Below are 21,909 nucleotides of genomic sequence, written 5' to 3' on the forward strand. Positions count from 1 at the left end.
ATTCCCTTTCCCCATTTTCCCAATACAGTCATTTCACAATTTTTGGCTAAATCAAAGTTTGGTGTTTGATATTACTGTAACTATCTAAATAAAACTCACAGGTAAGCCATGTAGTGTATTATTTGTTCATTGACTTCCTGATGCATCTTTAAATTTTTTTTTCTTAAGTCAATGATACTTCAATAATTTGTTCAATATTTATGTCCTTTTCACTAGTTCTTTCTAAACTGCCCAAATTATAAAATACCTGTCAAAATAAATTATATGCTTTATCAAGAACCATTCACCACCTGCAGTACACACACACATACCACACACACTCTTTCGTTTGGGACTAATCCTCCCTGAATTTTCTGTCCTCTGGCTTCAGTCTGGACAAACTGCTCTCTGGTCCCGCACAGGTCAAGGTTCAGGGACTTCTCTTCACCCTCATCCTGGGGATTCCCTGCTTAATATTCTTCCTTCCTTACACGTACATGTAATTAATTACCAGCTGGGTATAGAACATCAGGCTGAAACTCGTTTTCCTTTAAATGTTAAAGGAATTGCTCCCCTGTCTTCTAGCTTCCAGTGCTGCTGTCAAGAAGGCCAGTGCCAGTCTTACTCCTAATCTTTGGATGTGATCTATTTTTTCTCTGGCAGCATTTAAGATCTCCTCTTTCCTTGGTATTTTGTAATTTAAAAATGCTGTGTGCTTTTGTATATGTTTTCCCCCGTTCGTCAAACTAGATATTATTTCTTTGATAACCTTCTTTCCTCTATTTTCTTGGTTCACTCTTGCTTGAGCACCTACCAGCTGGTTATTATTCATCCTGGCATAGACCTCTAAATTTCTTATCTTTTCTCTACTTTTTTTCCATCTCATTATTTTTTAGGTACACTTATAAAAAGGACTCTTCAACTTTATCCTCCACCACTCTATTAACTTTAAATTTTTTCTGCTATCACATTTAGGAAATACATCTCTAAAACGTCTTCCATTAATTTGTTCATTTTTCATATTTATTACCATTATGTTTTTGTTTTATTGTTTCATCTCCCTGATGACTATGTATATGTATTTTTTTCTTCTGCCTCCTGCTTTGTCTCTGTTTCTTTTAAGTTCCTTTTTCTGTGTGTTGTTTTCTTTTAGGTCAGAAGTTTTTCTGGATGTGATTCAGGTCTATTTACTCATATTTAAGAGTGAAAAGAGCACACACGCACACACACAAACTGATTGGAATTCTTTGTGTGTGGACCAGGTTTATTTATAGATTGGTTTCATTATAGGATTGACAGGAAAGGGCCTAGATCTTTGTGTTGTGAGACCCCAAATGTCAGTAACTATAGTGATTTTTCTCTTCTTGGACCAGTGAGCTTGGTAGGATGCTCCAGTCTTCTGCTTGTCACATAAATGTGTCTGTGAGTACTCCAAAAATCAGGGAGGAAAGGGCTTGGAGACCCCGCTTCCATCTTTGCAGACTTCTACTTAAACTTTCTTTTTCAGCACGTTGCCTCCACTCCATCCTCTCTGCCTGGTGTTCTGCAGTCTGATAATGCTCTAATTACATTTCTTTGGAAAATAAAGCTGGAGGATGAGTACTCATCTGGCTGCCTAGGGTGCAGGAGTGTGCCTGTTCCACACGTGACCTTCCAGAAAAGCACTTGTTCCCACCTTCACCCCTTAACCCACTTTTCGTGGAACCTGAAGGCTCAAATCACTAAGCTTCTGTGGGGTTGTGTGGAGTGAACATAATTGGTTCTTACTGGGGTCTCCCTCAATAGAGAGCTTTCTCCCATTTTCAGTTATCCCTCCTCCATCCACTTTCCACTTTCGAAAAATGTGATACGAATTCTGATATGTTATTGTCTTCTCTTTGGTACTCTTTAGCCTTTGTGGGTTTCGCTCATTCATTCAATGGACAGACATTTTTTGAGTAGCTTCTATATGACTGGCACTGTTTCATGTGCAGTGGATACAGCAGCAGATAGACAGAAATCCCTGCCCTCACAGGGGTTACACTTTAGGAGTGGAAGTCAGAGAATAAACAAACAAATGAAATGTATAGTGTGTCAGATGATGGTCAGTACTATATGTGAGGAAAAATACTATATAAGGAAAGGATAGAGAACATGCTGATAAGAGAAAGTCTTGCTGATAAGAGAAAGTCTCACTGATAAGGTGTTATTTGAGCCGACATCTGGAGGGAGTGTGAGAATGAGCTGTGCAGCAGAAGTTGAAGGAGGTTCTGCAGCTCTTGGCTGATTACCCGAGATTGGTTAGTGCTCTTCCTCCATAGATGCTCCCATAGCACCTTGAGCATACTTTAATTATAGCACTTATCATCATGCAGTGTTGTAATTATTAAATTACATGTCTGTTTCTAGGACTTGGCAGAGCCACTCAACATCTGGGACTTTGTCTTATTAATTTTTGTATTCCCAGAGTCTAATACATCCTATTAGCTATTCAGTAAATGCTTTCTTCCAGCTGTATTGAGGTATAATTGACAAAGAAAATTGCAATATATTTAAAGTATACAACATGATGATTTGATGTACATATACATTGTGAAATGATTACTACAATGAAGTTAACTCACACATCTATCAGCTTACGAGGTTGTGTTTTTTTGTGTGTGTGAGAATGCTTCAACTATATTCTCTTAGCAAATTTCGAGTATTACAATATAGTCATGCACCTCGTAATGATGTCTTGATAAAAAACGGACCATAGATATGAAGGTGGTACCATAAAATTAGTACCATATAGCCTAGGTGTGCAGCAGGCTATTCTGTCTATGTTTATGTACATATATTCTATAATGTTTGCACAACAATGAAATCACCTAACAAGGCATTCCTCAGAATATATCCCTGTTGTTAAGTGATACATGTCTGTACAATATTAGCTATAGTCGCTGTGATGTACATTAGATCCTCAGAACTTATTCATTTTAAAAATGAAAATTTGTACCCTTTGAGCACCGTCGCCCCATTTCCCGCACCCCCTTGCCCCTGGCAACCACCATTCTACTCTGTATTTCTAAGAGTTTGGCTTTTAATAATTTCTTTTAGATTGCACATATAAGTGACACCATACAGTATTTGTCTTTCTCTGTCTGGCTTATTTCACTTAGCATAGTGCCCTCCAGGTTTATCTATGCTGTTGCAAATGGCAAGATTTCCCTTTTTTATGTTTGAATAATATTCCATGATATGTATGTATACCACATGTTCTTTATCCAATCACCTGTTGACAGACATTTAGATTGTTTCCATGTCTTGGCTGTCGTGAATAATGCACCTAGGAATGAAAGTTATCAAAAAGATATCTTGTTGAGATAATGATTTCATTTCCTTTGGATAAATATCCAGAAGTGGCATTGCTGGATCACACGGTGATTCTTTTTTTGACTTTTTGAGGAACCTCCATACTGTTCTCCATAATGGCTATACCAATTTACATTCCCACCAACAGTTTACAAGCGTTCTGTTTTCTCCAAATCCTTGCCAATCTTTGTTATTGCTTGTTTTTTTGACTGTAGATATCCTAACAGGTATGAAGTGATATGTCATTGTGACTTTGATTTGCATTTCCCTGAGATTAGTGATAGTGAGCATCTTTTCATATACTTATTGGCCATTCATATGTGTTTTTTGGAAAAATGTTTATTCAGGTCCTTTACCCATTTTTTTTTGAGGAAGATTAGCCCTGAGCTAACATCTGCATTCAATCCTCCTCTTGTTGCTGAGGAGATTGACCCTGAACTAACATCTGTGCCCATTTTCCTCTATTTTATATGTGGGACACGTGCCAGAGCATGGCATGATAAGCTGTGCACAGGTCCGTGACTGGAATCCAAACCGGTGAACCCTGAGCTGCCAAAGCAGAGCGTGCAAACTTAACTGCTATGTCACTGGGCTGACCCCCTTTATCCAGTTTTTAAATTGGATTATTTGGGTTTGTTTCATTTTGTTTTTGCTATTGAATTATAAGAGCTCCTTATATGCTTTTGAATGTCAACTCTTTATTGGATATACAGTTTGCAAATATTTTCTCCCATTCTGTAGGTTGTCTTTTAATTTTGTTGACTTTTTTTCTTTTGCTTTGCAGAAGCTTTCTAGTTTGATGTAGTCCCACTTACTTATTTTTTGCTTTTGTTGCCTGTACTTTTGGCATTAGATCCAAAAGTTCATTGCCAAGACCAGTGTCAAGGAGCTTTCTCTATGTTTTCTTCTGGGAGTTTTATTTTTCAGGTTTTATGTTTAAGTCTTTAATCCATTTTGCGTTGTTTTCTGTGTATAGTGTAACATAAGGATCCAATTTCATTCTTTTGCATATGGACATCCAGTTTTCCCAATACCATTTATTAAAGAGACTATCCTTTCTCCCGTGTGTATTCTTGGCACCTTTGTCAAAAATTAGTTGACTAATTATGCATAGGCTTATTTCTGGGCTTTCTATTCTGTTCCATTGATCTATGTGTCTGTTTTTGGGCCAGTACCATACTGTTTTTATTGCCATAGCTTTGTAATATAGTTTGAAATCAGGAACTGTGATGCCTCCAGCTTTACTCTTCTTGCTCAAGATTGCTTTAGCTATTCAAAGTCTTTTGTAATTCCATATAAGTTTTAGGGTCTTTTGTTCTATTTCTTAGAAAAATGCCATTGGAATTTTGAAAAGGATTGCATTTGAATCTGTAGATTGCTTTGGGTAGTATGGACATTTTAGCAATATTAATTCTCCCAACCCATGAACACAGAATATCTTTTCATTTATTTGCGTCTTCTTCAGTTTCTTTCATCAAAGTAATGGTTTTTAAGTGTACAGATCTCTAACCTCCTTGGTTAAATTTATTCCTAAGTATCTTACACTTTTTGATGCCATTGTAAATGGGATTGTTTTCTTATTATTTTTTTGGAGAATTCATTGTCATTGTGTAGAAATCAACTGATATTTGTGTGTTGATTTAGTATTCTGAAATTTTACTGAATTTGTTTATTAGTTCTAATAGTTTTTTTTGTAGAATCTTTAGGGGGTTCTATCTAGAAGATTATGTCTTCTGCAGACAGAGACAGTTTTACTTCTTCCTTTATGATTTGGGTGCCTTTTAAATTTCCTTCTTGCCTAATTACTCTGGTTAGGACTTCCAGCACTATGTTGAATAGGAGTGGAGAGAGTGGATACTCTTATTTTGTTCCTGATCTTAGAGGGAAGACTTTTAGCTTTTCACGTTGAGTATGATGTTAATTGTGAGCTTGTCATATATGGCCTTTATTATGTTGAGGTAAGTTCTTTCTAGACTCACTTTACTAAGAATTGTCAAATGCCTTTTGACTATCTGTGGAGATGTTTGTATGATTTTTATCCTTAATTTTATTAATGTGTTGTATCATATTTATTGATTTATATATCTTAAACCATCCTTGCATCTCAAGGATAAATCCCACCTGGTCATGGCGTATGATCCTGTTAATGTACTGTTGAATTCAGTTTGCTAATATTTTCTTAAGGCTTTTTGCATCTATGTTTATCAGGGATATTGGCCTGTAATTTTCTTTTCTAGTAACATCTTTATCTGGCTTTGGTATCAGGGTTATGCTGGCCTCATAAAAGGTTTGGAAGTGTTCCCTCCTCTTCAGTTTTTTGGGAATTTTTGAGAAGGACTCGAATTAATCCTTTAAATATTTGGTAAAATTCACCAGTGAAGCCGTCTAGTCCTGGCCTTTTCTTTGTTGAGAGATTTTTGGTTAGTGATTCAATCTCCTTATCCATTTTTGGTCTGTTCAGATTTTCTATTTCTTCATGATTTAGTCTTGGTGGATTTTATGTTTCTAGTGATTTATGCATTTCTTCTAGGTGATCCGTTTTGTTGGCATATAATCACTCATAGTAGTCTCTTTGGATCCTTTGTATTTCCATGGTATTAGTTATAACATCTCCTTTTCCACTTATAATTTTATTTATTTGAGTCTTCTCTCTTGTTTTCTCAGTTAGTATAGCTAATGGTATGTCAATTTTGTTTATTTTTCAAAAAACCAACTCAGTTCATTGATCTTTTCTATTGTCTTTCTAGTCTCTATTTCAGTTATTTCTGCTCTGATCTTTGCTATTTTCTTCCTTCTACTAACTTTGGGCTTAGTTTATTCTGTTTTTCTTCTTCCTTGATGTATAAATTTAGATTGTTTATTTGAGATCTTTCTTTTTTCTTAATGTAGATGTTTACCACTATAAATTTCCCTCTTAGAACTGCTTTTGCTGCATCCCGTAGGTTTTGGTATGTTGTGTTTCTATTTTCATTTGTTTCAGGATCTTTTTTGATTTCCCCTTTTGATTTCATCTTTGACCCATTAGTAGTATGGAAGCATGTTGTTTAATCTCCACATATTTGTGAATTTTCCAGTTTTTTCCTGTTACTGATTTCTAGTTTTATACCATTGTGGTTGGAAAAGATGTTTGATATAACTTCAGTCTTCTTAAATTTGTTAAGACTTGTTTTGTGGCCTAACATATAAACTTTCCTGAAAAATGTTCCATATGCATTTGAGAAAAGTGTGTATTCTGCTGCCATTGGATGGAAATGTTCTGTATATTTCTGTTAGGTCCATTTGGTCGAATGTGTTGTTCAAGTACAATGTTTCCTTATTGAATTTCTGCCTGGATCATCTATCCATTGTTGAAAGTGGAGTATTGAAGTCCCCTACTATTACTGTGTCACCATCTATTTCCCCCTTCAGATCTGTTAATATTTGCTTTATATATTTAGATGCTCTGATGTTGGGTATATAAATATTTACAATTGTTATATACTGTTGATAACTTGAGTCCTTTAACATTACATATGAACTTATTTGTCTCTTTTTACCATTTTTCACTTAAAGTACATTTTTTCTAGTAAAAATATAGCAACTCTTGTGTTTGATTTCTATTTGCACAGAATATCTTTTTTCATTTCTTTGCTTTCAGTCTTTATGTGTGCTTAAACTGAAGTGAGTCTGTTGGAGGCAGTTGATTCTTTTCTTGTTTTATACATTCAGACACTCTAAGTTTTTTTTGATTAGAGGATTTAATTCATTTACATTTAATGTGATTACTGATAGAGAAGGGCTTACCATTGTCACTTAATTAATTGTTTTCTGGGTGTTAGTAGATCCTTTGCTGCTTACTGTCTATGTATTCTTGGACAAGTTATGTAGTTTCTCTGATTTGCAATTTCCTGGTTTGAAAATAGGGATAATAATATCTGCATCAAGGCATTATTGAGTAGATTAGTTAATTAATTTATACTAAAGTAATCACTAATCACATGCTATGTGTCAGTCATGTTCTAGATGCTGGGAATACAATAGGAAACAAAACAGACAAAGATCTTTACCCTTACAGAGCTTACAATCTAGTGAGTGGAGACAAATAAAGAAAATGAGTAAAATATATAGAATAAATAGTAGACAGAAAGTGATAAGCTGAATTTTTAGACAGGGAATTTCTAGAGAGTTAATTCAATAAATAGCTATTGAATATCTAATTGTGTACCAGATACTATTCTAGGAGGTAGGAGTGCAGCCATGAACAGCAGAAGCATCTGCCCACACAGCACCTCCATCCCAGTGGAGACTGATGACTAAGAATTAAACAAACAGCGACAGAGTATAAACTATAACGTCAAGTAGATAAGTGCTATGAACAAAACAAAACCCAGTGTCAGGTAATAGAGAGTAAGAGTCATGGGTTACAAAATGTGCCCAGGGAAGGTTGAGCTTAGAAGAGGACAATCGAGCAGAAATCTAAATAGAGTGAGGGAGCACACTGTGAAGGTATTCTAGGTGAAGAGAGGTAAGTGATTTAGACAAAGAAAATAATTGCTAATATTGGAATTATAAGAGAGCTAGATATATGGGAGACAGGTACCTTCCAAATCATAGCCAATAACACCAGCCTTTTTTTTAAAAAAAAAAAATGGAATCATTTCACACTCTGCACAATAAGAAGGCAGTTGGCAATAGAAAGAGCAGAGAGCCTGGATTCAGAAGACTTGGGTTCAGGCCTTTTTATGTGCTTTCATTATCTGTGTGGCCTCAGGTAAGTTATTTCACTTCAGATACCTGATTTAATCTGTAATAATTGGGAGGTCATCATAAATGAAAACTGATGCATGTCAGGCACACCTGCTGAGTATTTACACCCTCTGTTCTCCAAGCGATTGTGAAAGGTAGGAATTAACATCCTCATTTCAGAGGTAAGCGGGTGCTCTCTGGATGTTTCCTTTCCTTTCCATCTTCCAGGCTCTATGTGAAAGAGTTTGTTTGTAAGATGCTGTCCAGTGATGAGCTATTATGCATGGTCCAGTATCACGCTTCTCATACAACAGTGTGTATGGACTCTTGGGGTCATGAGGCTACCAAGTAGATCTGAATTCATTTTCTTTGGTAAAAATTTTACCCTATGACAAATACTTAAAAACATTTTTTAAGTTAGCAGATATTATTGAATAAAATGCAAATTTTACATTCATAAGATAAAAACAAAACTTCAGAGAAATAGCTGAGCCTTAATTTTCTCACATGTGAAATGCATTAAAGTGTGATGATCTTCTTATACAAGAAAGTTATAAAAAGATGAAATTCTTATGGAGAAGTAGGAAACATGCTGAATTGATTCGTTAACGTATCATAGATACTCAACACATGTCAATTTCCTTTCTTCCTTTCATCAGTAGGCCTGGGACATTTGGGTAGCTTTATCATTCCAAGTGATTGAAATGTATTCCTTATTTTGTTAATAGTTTTAGTTTTCACTTATGAACTCTACATGTGTAAGCAGAGTTTTTCCAGTCATTATCAGCCTATAGGAGAAAAATAATAAGGGCATACTGACAGTAAGAATTTAGAGTGTATTAACATTGACTCTACTGATGAGAGTATTCAAATGCCTCTAAAAGACACAATCAGTTATTCAGCTCATCCCTGGAATGGAGCCCACTTGATCATGATGTATGATCTTTTTAATGTATTGTTGTATTTGATTTGCTAGTATTTGGTTGAGGATTTTTGCATCAATGTTCATCAGTGATATTGGCCTGTTATTTTCTTTTTTTGTGTTGTCCTTGTCTGGTTTTGGTATCAGGATAATGTTTGCTTCGTAGAAAGAGTTAGGAAGCCTCCCCTCCTCTTCAATTGTTTGGAAGAGTTTGAGAAGGATAGGTATTAAGTCTTCTTTGAATGTTTGGTAGAATTCACCAGGGAAGCCGTCTAGTCCTGGACTTTTATTTTTTTGGGAGACTTTTAATTGCTGTTTTGATCTCCTTACTGGTGATTGGTCTATTCAAATTTTCTACATCTTCTTGGTCCAGTTTTGGAAGGTTGTATGTTTCTAAGAATTTATCCATTTCTTCTAGATTATCCAATTTGTTGGCGTATAGCTTTTCATAGTATTCTCTTATTATCTTTTGTATTTCTGAGGTGTCCGTTGTAATCTCTCCTCTTTCGTTTCTGATTTTATTTATTTGAGCCTTCTCTCTTTTTTTCTTGGTGAGTCTAGCTAAGGCTTTGGCAGTTTTGTTTATCTTTTCGAAGAAACAGATCTAGGTTTCATTAATTTTTTTCTATTGTTGTTTTAGTCTCTATTTCATTTATTTCTGCTCTGATTTTTATTATTTCCTTCCTTCTGTTGATTTTGGGCTTTGTTTGTTGTTCTTTTTCCAGTACCTTTAGGTGCACTTTTAGATTGTCTATGTGGGATTTTTCTTCTTTGTTGAGGTAGGCCTGAATTGCTATAAACTTCCCTCGTAGAACTGCTTTTGCTGTATCCCACAGATTTTGGCATGTTGTGTTTTCATTTTCATTTGTCTCTAGGAATTTTTTTATTTCTTCTTTGATTTATTCATTGACCCAATCATTGTTGAGTAGCATTTTGTTCAATCTCCACGTTTTTGTGGCTTTTCTGGTTTTCTTTCTGTAGTTGATTTCCAGTTTCATACCTTTGTGGTCAGAAAAGATGCATGGTATTATTTCGATCTTCTTAAATTTATTGAGACTTGTTTTGTGGCCTAATATGTGATCAATCCTGGAGAATGTTCCGTGGGCATGTGAAAAGAATGTATATTCTGTGGTTTTTGGATGGAATGTTCTGTATATATCTACTAAGTCCATCTGGTCTAATGTGTCCTTTAAGGTGAGCGTTTCCTTATTGATCATCTGTTTGGATGATCTATCCATTGGTGTAAGTGGAGAGTTAAAGTCCCCTACTATTATTGTGTTACTGTATATTTCTCCTCTTATGTCTGTTAATAATTGCTTTATATATTTAGGTGCTCCTGTGTTGGGTGTGTAGATATTTACAAGTGTTATATTTTCTTGTTGGATTGTTCCCTTTATCATTATGTAGTGCCCATCTTTGTCTCTTATTACAGCTTTTGATTTAAAGTCTATTTTGTCTGATATAAGTATTGCTACCCCTGCTTTCTTTTCTTTGCCATTTGCGTGGAAATATCTTTGTCCATCCTTTCACTTTCAGTTTGTGAGCGTCTGTAGGTCTGAAGTGTGTCTCCTGTATGCAGCATATACATGGATCTTGTTTATTTATCCAGTTGGCCACCCTATGGCATTTGGTTGGAGCATTTAATCCATTGACATTTAAAGTAACTATTGATAAATATGTATTTATTGCCATTTTGTCACTTTTTCTTTTTTTTGGGGTGTTTTAGTAGTTCTTCTCAGTTCCTTTCTTTTTCTCTTGCTCTCTTCCCTTGTGGTTTGATGGCTATCTTTAGTAATATGTTTGATTTCTTCTGTCTTACTTTTTTCCTGCTTGTTATAGGTTTCTGGTTTGTGGTTACCATGAGGATCCTATTTAATATACTATGCATATAACAGGCTATATTGAGTAGATAGACTCTTTAGCTTGACCTCTTTCTAAAAGCTCTACTTTTTCACTTTCCTCCTCCCACATTATATGTTTTTCACATCATATATAGTCTTTTGTTTAGTGTGTGTATATCCATTACCCTCTTATCATTGAAATAGGTAATTTTAGTACATTTGTCTTTTAACCTTCATATTACCTTCACAGGTAGTTGATCTGCTGGCTTTACTATGCTTTTACCTTACAAGAGATTTTATTGCTTGTTTTTTCTTCTTGTTGTTTTGGGTTTTTTTGATAATTTTTTTTCTTTTATCTCTATTTGTGGTCATTACTTTCCCACTTAAATAAGTACCTTCAGCATTTCTTGTAGAACTGGTTTCTTGGTGATAAACTCCTTTAATCTTTGCTTGTCTGGGAAGCTCTTTATCTCTCCTTCCATTCTGAATGACAGCCTTGATGGATAGAGTATTCTTGGCTGTAGGTTTTTTCCTTTTAGCATTTCAAATATGTCGTGCCATTCTCTTCTTGCCTGTGGGGTCTTGGCTGAGAAGTCTGCTGACAGCCTGATGGGCTTCCCTTTATATGTCACTTGTAGCCTTTCTCTTGCTGCTTTTAGGATTCTCTCTTTGTCTTTAATTTTAGACATTTTGATTATAATATGTCTTGGTGTGGGCCTCTTTGGGCTTCTCTTGTTTGGAGCTCTCTGTGCTTCCTGAACTTGGATGTCTGTTTCCTTCCTCAGGTGAGGAAAATTTTCCTCTATTATTTTGACAAATAAATTTTCTGCCCCTTTGTCTCTTTCTTCTCCTTCTGGGACCCCTATAATCTGAATGTTAGCACGCTTGATATTGTTCCAGAGTTCCCTTACACTGTTCTCATTCTGTCTAATTCTTTTTTCTCTTTTCTGTTCTGCTTGGGTGATTTCCTCTAATCTTTCGTCTAGCTCGCTGATCCGTTCTTCTGCTTCCTCTACTCTGCTGTTGAGTTCTCTAGTGAATTTCTCATTTCGAGTGTTGTATTCTTCATTTCTGATTGGTTCTTTTTTATATCTTCCAATTCTTTGCTGATGTGCTCACTGTGTTCATCCATTCTTCTCTGCATATCTGTGAGCATCCTCATCATATTTTGTTTGAATTCCTTGTCAAGGAGGTCGCTAGTTTCTGTTTCACTTAGTTCTTTTTCTGGTGTTTTGTAGTGTTCCCTTGCTTGGAAAGTATTCCTTTGCCTCCTCATTATGCCTCTTTCTCTGTGCTATTTTCTTTGTACTAGGTGAGTCGGCTATGTCTCCTGATCTTGGAGAAGTGGCCTTATGTATGAGATGCCTTATGAGGCCCAACAGTGTGCTTCCCTCTCGTCACCAGACCATAAGAACCAGGAGTGACCCCTTTGTAGGCTACTTGTGTTCTTCTGCTGTGGCAGGGTTGCTCCCACTGCAGGTACCCAGGGAGTCTGATCTTTCCTTCCCTGGCCAGCTGTTTGTAAATCCGGTTTGGAGGGGCCTCAACACTGTTGGCTACAAAGTCTATTAGCACACTCTTATTGCAAGTGTCCTCTTAATTGGGTTGGTACCCAGTGTAGCTGGTTGCTAGGCTCAGGGGCATACAGTTGTCATAGGCCTGAGGCCAACAAGGCTGATGTCAGTTCTCCTGGGAGTGCAGCTGAGGAGGGCTAGCCCTTGGCATGGAGGCACTCAGTTGTTTCAGGCTTTGGAAGGTGGGGTTGATCCTTTTTATGGCTATTTGTGAAGCACAAGTCTTCTGCCTCTGATAAGCCTCATCCCCCTCTGGACCACATACACTGTCAACACAGTCCTGGTCCGTGCACACTTCTCAACCCCCTGGAGCGTACCCCACCGCCACACTGCAGAGGCCCCACCTCTGCCCCAATGCTCCCCACAGTTCACCTGGTCCTCACACAAGCCCTGCCTCACAGAGGCAGACACCCTTGCCTGCCTGTAGAGGATCAAGGCACCCAGTCAATGCAGGCTGAAAAGTAGCCTGAGGGCATGCTGTTAGGTGGGGCGGGACCTTAGGGCGGGTTGCCTGCCCTGGCTGAATTGTATTACATCTGTGCTCTAGTGGGCGTGGCAGACCCCTTGGCTAACAGGCCAAGGGATGAACCTCAATGGCCCCCACTGGGGTCCGTATCAGCACGCCAGGACCAGCTCAGAACAACGGCCCCCACCAATGTCTCAGTCTCCAGAGAGGTCCCTCCTCTTACCAAGATGCCCCCAGAGCCCACCAGGTGAGTCTTGTTTCACCAAAGGATTGTCAGCCTTCTCTCTGGTGATTGTAGGTTGCTGCAATGAGTGAGTTTGTGTGTGGGCCCTTTAAGACCTGGGTCTTTTTAGCTTTCAGCCAATAGCTTTTCTGGGGCTATCCTTGCTGCAGTTAATAGCCAGCAAAGCCAGACAGTAAGACCCCTGTCTCAGTTGGGCTGAATCTGAAGGATGCTTGTAGCAGTATCGGCCCCGCTCCGGACCTCACTCCTCCAAGGATGGCTGCGTACCTTAGGGTGTCTCCTGCATGGCCAGCTGAGAAGCTCTGCTGTTCCCAAAGGTGGCTTTTTTCCTCTCCAGCAGTAATTACTGCCTCTTCTGCCTTCATCAGGACTGTCCCTTGTTGTGAGGGTTCTTTTCATCCAGTTTTCGGTTTTCAATCTGGGATAATTCTTCCAAAAGTTGTTGTAACCTGGTTGTGTTCACGGGAGGAGGTGAATTCAACATCTGCTCACACCACCATCTTGATGAGATCTCTGTCCCAATACTTTTTATAGTCACTCATCCTTTCCTTGTGATTTATAATGTCACTTTGATTATATACCACGTTTTTGTGTATGTGTGATTCTATTTCCAAATTCTCTACTTCTTAGTTGATTTTTCTCTGTTCCACTATCATATTGCTTTAATTATTACATATTTATAGTAAATGTTGATATCTAGTAGGGGTATTGCTTCCTAATAAACATCTTAAACTTGTTTGGGGTATTTTTGTCTTTACTGTTTCATACAGGCTTTAGGATCATCCTGACAAGCTTTACAGCAAGGCCTGTGAGATTTTGCATGAAGTTTATAGGTTAATTTGGCAAGAGTTGTCGTTTTCATTTTATTGAATCTTCCCATTCAGAATATTGCATATATCTTCATTTATTTAGATCTTTTTATAAATCTTTCAATACAATTTTTTAATTTTCTCTTTAACAGTCTTACATATCTTTTGTTAGATGTTCTTAAGTCCTTTTTCATTTTGTTGTTATTAGAAATTGTGCTTTTTTATTCAAGATTTTTTCTATTGAAGTGTTGCTGAAATAAAAGAATGCAGTTTTTCTATATTAATCTTATATCTAGCAACGTTGCAGACTTATTGTTTCTAAAATTTTGTGTGTAATTTTGGCTATTGCACATAGACAGTAAAATTACTACAATGTGGTGTTGGCAACCAGGTAGAGAAATCGATAGAACAGAATAAAGAATCCAGAAGTTAACCCACTTATATGTGCACAACTGATTCTCAACAAAAGTGCAAAAGCAAGTCAGTAGGGAAAGGATAGTCTTTTCTACACGTGATTCTGAGAAAACTCATATCCATGTGCAAAACAACTACCCTTGAATCATACTTCGCACCATATATAAAATAACTCAAAATAGTTAATAGACCTAGGTGTAAAAACCCTGAACTATAAAATTACTATGGGAAAACATAGGTGAAAATCTTCTGACTGTTAGTTAGGCAAAGATTTCTTTGATATGATACCAAAAGCACCATCCATGAAACGACAAACTGATAAATTGGATTTGATGAAGGGTACCAAATTTCACCAAATTGTGTACTTCAAATATACACACTTTGTTGTATGTCAGTTATGCTTCAATAAATCTGTTTAAGAAATAAAAGTGGAATGTGTCCCATTCTCTAAGAATCCCAGACGCACTGCATAACCTTGGAAGATTTTCTTTCATGACGAAGTGACCTTCTTGCTTAAGAAGTTCTTACTCATATTTCAGCTAAATCTCCTTTGCTATACAGTAAATATTTTGGTTATTTTCCCTTTAAAAATATGTTAATAACTCATCATGCTTTATTTTGAATGCAGAATTCACTTTTGGTGATGTAATGTTAAATGTTTTGAATGTCTTATAGGCTGATCCCAAAGTTGTGAGATGGAGAGTAAATATAAGGAAATCCTCTTATTAACTGGCCTGGATAACATCACTGATGAGGAACTGGATCGATTTAAATTCTTCCTTCCAGATGAGTTAAAAGTCTCCACAGCAAAACTAGAAAATGCAAATAGGACAGAGGTAGCAAACTTGATGATTCAAAATGTTGGTGCAGTGTCTGCAGTGACGAAGACCATACATGTTTTCCAGAAGCTGAATTATATGCATGTGGCAAAAAGTCTTCAGGAAGAGAAGGAGAAAGGTAATGTGGGAGTATGCTCGCCTTCCTGGTCCCTGTCTCCGTCTAGTCTGGGCCTTTCCTTTCATGATGTCAGTGGTATAAGGCCCCTAGTGCATGTTGTTGGAATGTTTTTGCTAACTTAGTACACTGCTCCTTTGCTCCCTTTTACTGAGAATTGCTAGGAAGTGTTTGTTGCAAATCCCACAAATTATTCATGTATTTGTTTGTCATCCCTTGTCCAATTTACCATTTCATAATCTTTTCACTTTGCCTGTCTTTGCCTGCAATTTACTTTGCAATGGACATGGACATAGGACTTCAATGTTAAGTTTTTAAAGTACCGTTTACCCAAGTATGTAATGTTCTCCAATTTTTCCGAAGGCTTGAAGGCAACATAAAGAAATTATAGCACTGGAAAATCATAAACTGGGACATTAGACATATTTCCTCCTCCATGTAGTCTGTCCATTCCTCTCCTTGTCCCCAGCCTGTTAGGGTCTGAGTTATTCCTCTTTTCTTCAGGCGGAATCTTCTATTCACAGATCCTCTCTTTTAAGTGAGGGATCCTCTCTTCTCTCTAGCTCCTACCACTGATGACAATATAAATTTCCCACAACAAAGACTGTTTTCTAAATATTATTCAATAAATCACTGAACATCTCCATCTGAAATATCTGCATTTGGTTTATATTCCTGATTTTGTTCCCTAAGAGCAATTGATATAGCCTGGCTTTCTAGCTAAATGACTAATAAGAGCCAACAAAGGAGTATCTCACCCGAAGACTTTTCCACATGAGTGTCTCCAAATACGACAATTTTAGGATTCTATGAACCACTCTAACAGCAAAAATTACAGCAGCTTTTATATAGTATCTGTGTGTGTGCAGCATGGATAACATGGCTTCTCACACGTGATTTCTATGATGGATAAATGATGACATGTAAGTGCTGACATAAGCACATAGTGCTACACAGATATAAGTAGTATTTAAGGCACTTTACAGAAGGGACTGATTAGGTTATGCATTTCATCTTCCTCTGCTGAAGTTAGAATGTATCTCTTAGAGATGACCTCAAGGTGGCAGTGACTACACGTAATTGCTCCAAGTAACCAACAGCCTGTGTTTTTCTGATTCGGGACAAGAGGCAGGAGTCTAAAAGTGTTGACGAACATAGGCTGAAGATATTTAGGAATATCTTTTATTTTTGCCCCCAAATCAAGAATTCATTCTTCTTTCTGTCCAGGAGAGCACCAAATTTCCCCTATTGCAATCTTTCCTCTATTTTGTTGTTGTAATGATCCTAGGATTTTATTATCCCCACTAAGTGAAAATAATCCAGTTTGGGACCAGGTTGGAAACTTAAGAATAACTGGTGGCTCTGTACCCTGTGCAGGAAGTCAATTAAATTCCTGTCTTTAAACCAGTTTTTGTTTTCTTTTCTCTAGGTTTCATCTTTCACTCTTATTGAATGTTCTTTCTGTATAACCATTGTTTATCAGCACACAACATGCTCTATCTACTCGTGACTGCATCTCATGGGAGGTAGAAGAGATCTGGCAAAATCTTAAATGGAGGCAGTCAATAATCAGTAGACGGGACAGGATTTTATAGAAGGAGAGAGAAAAAATATGAGGACACTTAAGGCTGAAAAAAGGCAGCTGAGAGAGAATGTGCTCAATGCCTATAAAAGTCCTGTAAGATTAAAATAGAAGGCTGAAAAGATAAATGAAATAATAAATTAAAATTTGCACATGAGTATTAAGGAAAATGAGAGCTATACAGTGGGCAGATATGCTCTTTCACAAGTATTTCCTTAGTACCACTCTGTAGGAGATGAGAAATGACTGATGTGACGTGGTAGAATGGTATGTGATTCCCTTGGCCATTCTTGAATCTGTTTCCTCTCCTTGACTGTCAACATAGAAAGGAGACTTAATCTGCGTACCTCTCTGAAACATCTATTTCGTGGAACTAACTGACTTTTGGAAGGTTAAATTTCACTTATTCCTAAAGCAGAGCTCTCTGTAATATCCCTGACTGACAGTCAGTCACTTTGTGTTCTTTGAATGATAGTGATAGATAACTCACTACCCCATAAGACAGCTCATTCTGCACTTAAATGGCTTTGATCATTAAATCATTCTTATTTCTAGTAAATTCAAAGTGATTGTTGTGTTACTTTCACCCAGAACTTCTGAAGTTCCATCAGAAACAACATCCAATAATTTCTCAGCCTCTCTTCTACCTGAGTGCCTTAAATAATTGAAGGTGGCCATCTTGATACATGGTCTTTTTAAAAATCAGGACTGGAAGTTAGCTTTTTGTGATGAAAAGTAATTTTACCTTTGACCTGGGGGACTCAAGCCAGATTATACAGCTGCATTATGGTGGCATTGGTGAGGGGCCAGCATGCCATCTACCCATCCATCCATTCATCCATTCAGTAAATATCCTTTGAGTTCCTAATAGGTTTATGTTCTGGTAATACAACAGGGAGTTAAATCCAAATTTATAAAATATATTATATAATATAAATATAATAAAATATATATATATTTATAAAATTTATAAAATATAGAGCTTATACTCTAATTCAGGAGGTAGATATTTTTCTTAAAAGCAAATTAATGGATATAATAAACTGAGGTAAGTGCTCTGACAGAAAGGAAGATGATCCATCAACAGTGCATGCCAAGAAATCCTAACAAAAGCCAGAAATTGGAGTTAGTGCTGGTCAGATGAGGCTTCTCTGGAGAAATGATCCTTGAGCTAAGCTCTGAGAAATGAGTAGAAGTGAAAGGTGTCTTCAGTCTGAGGGAACTCCATGTGAAAAAGGCCTTGTGGCAGAAGGTGTTGACTTACTTAAGGACTTGAAAGAAAGCCAGCATGGCTGGAGTACAAAGAATCGCCAAAGGGTGGTATGAGATGCCCTTTGAGAGAGACAATGCAGAGTCTTGTAGAATGTGATTAGAATTCTGTCTTTGTTTCAAGAGAAATCAGAAGTGATCAAAAGGTTTTAAGCAGGGGCGTGAGACCAGATTTGCAGTTTGATGTGCTCACTATGGATTTGTGTGGAAAAAAATTTAGGGGCCAGTTTGACTTTGGGGAGAACAAATATTGCTATAGGTCAGGAAGAGGGAATAGTAGTTTTGATTAGTTCCTCAAATGAAAATAGAGGGAAGTATATTGAATTGAGAGAGATTTGAGAAGTATTAAGGGTTGATGATAGACTGGAAGTGAAAGGTTAATGAGTGGGGATCATCAGGGAAGATGCTTTGGTTTCATTCAAATAATTAAGGTTAGGAGGGTGAAATATACATATATAAACATATATACACACATTACACAAATAAGTGTATCTTTTTGTACATGTATATATTACTTTTTATTGTAGTATATCACCTGTACAGAAAGTACACAAATCTTAATAACACAGATCAATAAATTATCAAAAAGTAAATACAGCTCAAGTAGAAGGACCTGCAAATAGACTACACAACTATGTACTGGGGGCTTTGGGGAGAAGAAGAAGAAAAAAAAGTAAATACAAGGAGGTAGATTTCTTAACCCCCTGAATCTGGGCATAAGCGTGTGACTTGCTTTAGCCAATGGGACACTAGTAAACATGGTGAAAGAAGAGGCTTGAAAAGTGCTTATACATTGCAGTTTGCCTTCTCTTGTTGCTGGGAACCCTTCTGGCCTCATGTGAACCAACCTTGCTTCGCCTTTAGAGGAAGAGGCACCACAAGGAGTGAGGCCCCAGTCGTGACAGTCTTCCCAGGCATCCCAGCCAAGGTCCCAGACGTATGTGTGAAGCTATCAGATCACCCAGTTTCACCTGAGCCAGCCAGGATCAGACAAACGTCTCAAGCTACAGAACTATTAGAAATAATAAATTTTTGTTGTTTTAAGCCACTAAGTTTTTGAGTGAATAATTATGCAGCAAAGGTTAACTGGTACACCTCCCTCCAGCCTTTACGCTATTATTATTATTATATATTTTACTTCGATATGTTATAAACTACATAAGACATATCATCATCATTATTGTGGTATTAAACTATCAATATTCTTTTATATTTACCTATATATTTGCCTTTCTTTAATGTTCTTCATTCTTTCTTGAAGTTCTTGCTTCTGTATATCATTTCTTGCTTCCAGCCTGAAGAATTCACTTTATTATTTCTTGCAGTAGATTTCTGATTATCACGTATTCTCCTAGAGCTTGTCTGAAAATATCGACATTTGTCCTTCAGTTTGAAGATATTTTCATTTGGTATAAAATTTGAGATTTGCAGTATTGTTCTTTCAGTGTTTTAAAGATGTCCTTATAGTATCTTCTGGCTTTCATAGTTTCTATTGAAAAATCAGCTATTGGTCTTATTGCATTTACTTTTAATGTAATGTGTCTTTTTCCCTTACTACTTTTAAGATTTTCTCTTTCTTTTTGTTTTACAGCAATTTGACTGTGACGTACTGAGTTGTTTTCTTGGTAAATTTTCTGCTTGTGGTCTTTTAAACTTCTGACATCTGTGTGTTGATGCCTTTCGTCAGTGTGGCAAACTCTCAGTCTCTATCTCCTCAAATATTGTTTCTGCACCATTCTCCCTCTCTTCTCCTTAGGGAATTCCACTCACAAACAAGACATATTGTATATGTCCTACATATTTCTTATCCTCTCTTCTGTTTTCTTTTTCCTTTGTGCTTCTGTTTATAAAATTTCCATTGACCTATTTTCCCATTAACTAATCCTGTCTTCTGCTATATTCACTCTTCTCTTCAATCCATGCAATGTATTATTAATATGAACTATTTCATTTTCATCTCTATAACATATGGTTGGTTCTTCTTTCACAGATGGCAAAGCTATGTTGAAATGGTTCATTTTTCTCACTGTTTCAAGCATCATTTCCTTTACTTTCTTTAGCATGACAGTCATAGCTATTTTAAAATCTGTGTTCACTAATTCCATAATCTTGTCATTTGTGAGTTTGCTTATATTACCTACTTTTGTTTTTGATCATTTCTCTTCTCTTTAGGAGCTAAGCTCATTGATTTTTCTCCTTTCCTGGTGTTTTCCCACTGCTTATGAATAGTTTTTCCACTTTTTGTAATTGTTTTTCATGGCAGGATTTGTTCCTAAAAAGCAAGCCCACAATTGTCAGAAGCAGAATGTCTTCATGTACCATTGTATTCCTGTACCTATATCTCTGAAGGTATTTACTCTACTGCCATGATAGTCTAGTGCACCTGCATATGTGTGTGTGCGTGTGTATGTAAGTAAAGCTCCAAAAGAGGTTTTGATTCGAGATCATTTCATTTAATTCCTGAGAGAAAATGCTAGTTAAATGTTCTCAGCCACTTATGTTCATCTCTTCTGAGTTAACATGTATTTATTTATTTTTAATCAGTTGATAAGAAATACAAAGGGAAAAAAGGAACACAGCAAGTGAAAAAGAGAAGTCAAACTGAAATGAGTCCTGGTGCCTCTGCAGCTCCCAGAAATAGTGTCGTGGAGCAACACATTGCACCAGAAGTCTCTCCTCATGTTAAGGTACAATGGGGCAAGTACAGTGGCTTGGTCTTTGTAAGAGCATCCTCTAGTCACTATTCTTGCCATTTTCCACATTGGAGCTCTCTGTTCTTTATCTCATAGAGTGCAAGTAAAGAAAGTGAGGCTATGATATGAAAAGTATGTCTAGGTAACGAAAAGAGAAATTGCTTCAGATTCATCAGATTAAATACTTATTGATAGCTCCCAGTCTCTGCCAGGCCCTGGTCACTTTAACACATTGTTGCAGGTTGGATTCTATAAGAGGAAAACTCTGGGATAGAGAGTTGTTTTCAGGAGGTATATTTTAGGGTGCTCTCAAGATTAATACCTGTGGGAGAGTGAAGTAGGAGAAGAGGGAGAATTTTAACTCCAGTGTAGTTGCGGCAAAGACTTCAGCTTAGGGGTTACAGCAAAGATCCCAAAAGGAGCTCAGGAGCTGGAAGGGCTTTCAGTGTTGTTATGATTTGGATTGAGGGGGAGGATCTGTATACACCTGTGTTGACAAGATGAGGCAGCCCTCCTCGGACAAAAGCAATTCCTGGAGAGGGTCCTAGCCTCTGAAGAATGATTACTTTGTTCCTAAAGCAGAGAAGCAGGAAACATCTGGAGGCTCACCAGAGGATTCACCACACACATGCAATTTCATTTCCTATGAAGCAGATATTGTACCATTTTATAGATGTATGAGCTATGAAAACTGATTATATGTCCTGCCTTGTCTTTGTCTAGAACAATCACTTTCTCTGGCTTGTTCTAGAACCTTGTGGAGTTGTCAGGGAGACCAGATTCAGGTATAAGTGGTGCCTTCCAGTGATCAGTAATGCAAATGTCTATTATCCATCTATGGATACATGGTACCAAAGAAAAGAAATCTTGGAGTGGACCTAAGTGAAGCTGACGTTTTCCTGAATGGGTTCAAATAGAGACTGTTGGCATTGTCCATCCAAGACCTCCTTGTGAATAGACACTTTCCTGCACTCCAGGTCCCATTAGAGATCCCACTCCAAAATTCTTACACTTACCTTATATGCCTCTGTTTTTTCTGTATTCCCCTTTGAATCTGGATGGCAAGTTGCTTTCTAAAAGTAACATTTGCTTCTAAAATGGACC

At 37.1% G+C, this 21,909-nt stretch overlaps 1 protein-coding gene across 12 annotated transcripts in view; it reads left to right on the plus strand.

The window, feature by feature from the left end:
* AIM2 (absent in melanoma 2) overlaps positions 1–21,909 on the plus strand; it is a 57,903-nt gene that overhangs the window by 25,692 nt on the left and 10,302 nt on the right. For all 12 annotated transcript variants that reach the window (XR_011536894.1, XR_011536893.1, XR_011536892.1 and 9 more), the window contains 2 exons: positions 14,983–15,264; positions 20,657–20,799. Coding sequence is in view for 8 of the 12 variants with exons in the window: in XM_070608246.1 (XP_070464347.1) it covers positions 15,003–15,264; positions 20,657–20,799 (405 nt within the window). In the remaining 4 variants the exon portion in view is untranslated. The remainder of the gene's footprint in view (positions 1–14,982; positions 15,265–20,656; positions 20,800–21,909) is intronic.

The sequence above is a fragment of the Equus przewalskii genome, unplaced genomic scaffold, assembly GCF_037783145.1.
Source record: "Equus przewalskii isolate Varuska unplaced genomic scaffold, EquPr2 ChrUn-6, whole genome shotgun sequence".
NCBI classification, from domain to species: domain Eukaryota; kingdom Metazoa; phylum Chordata; class Mammalia; order Perissodactyla; family Equidae; genus Equus; species Equus przewalskii.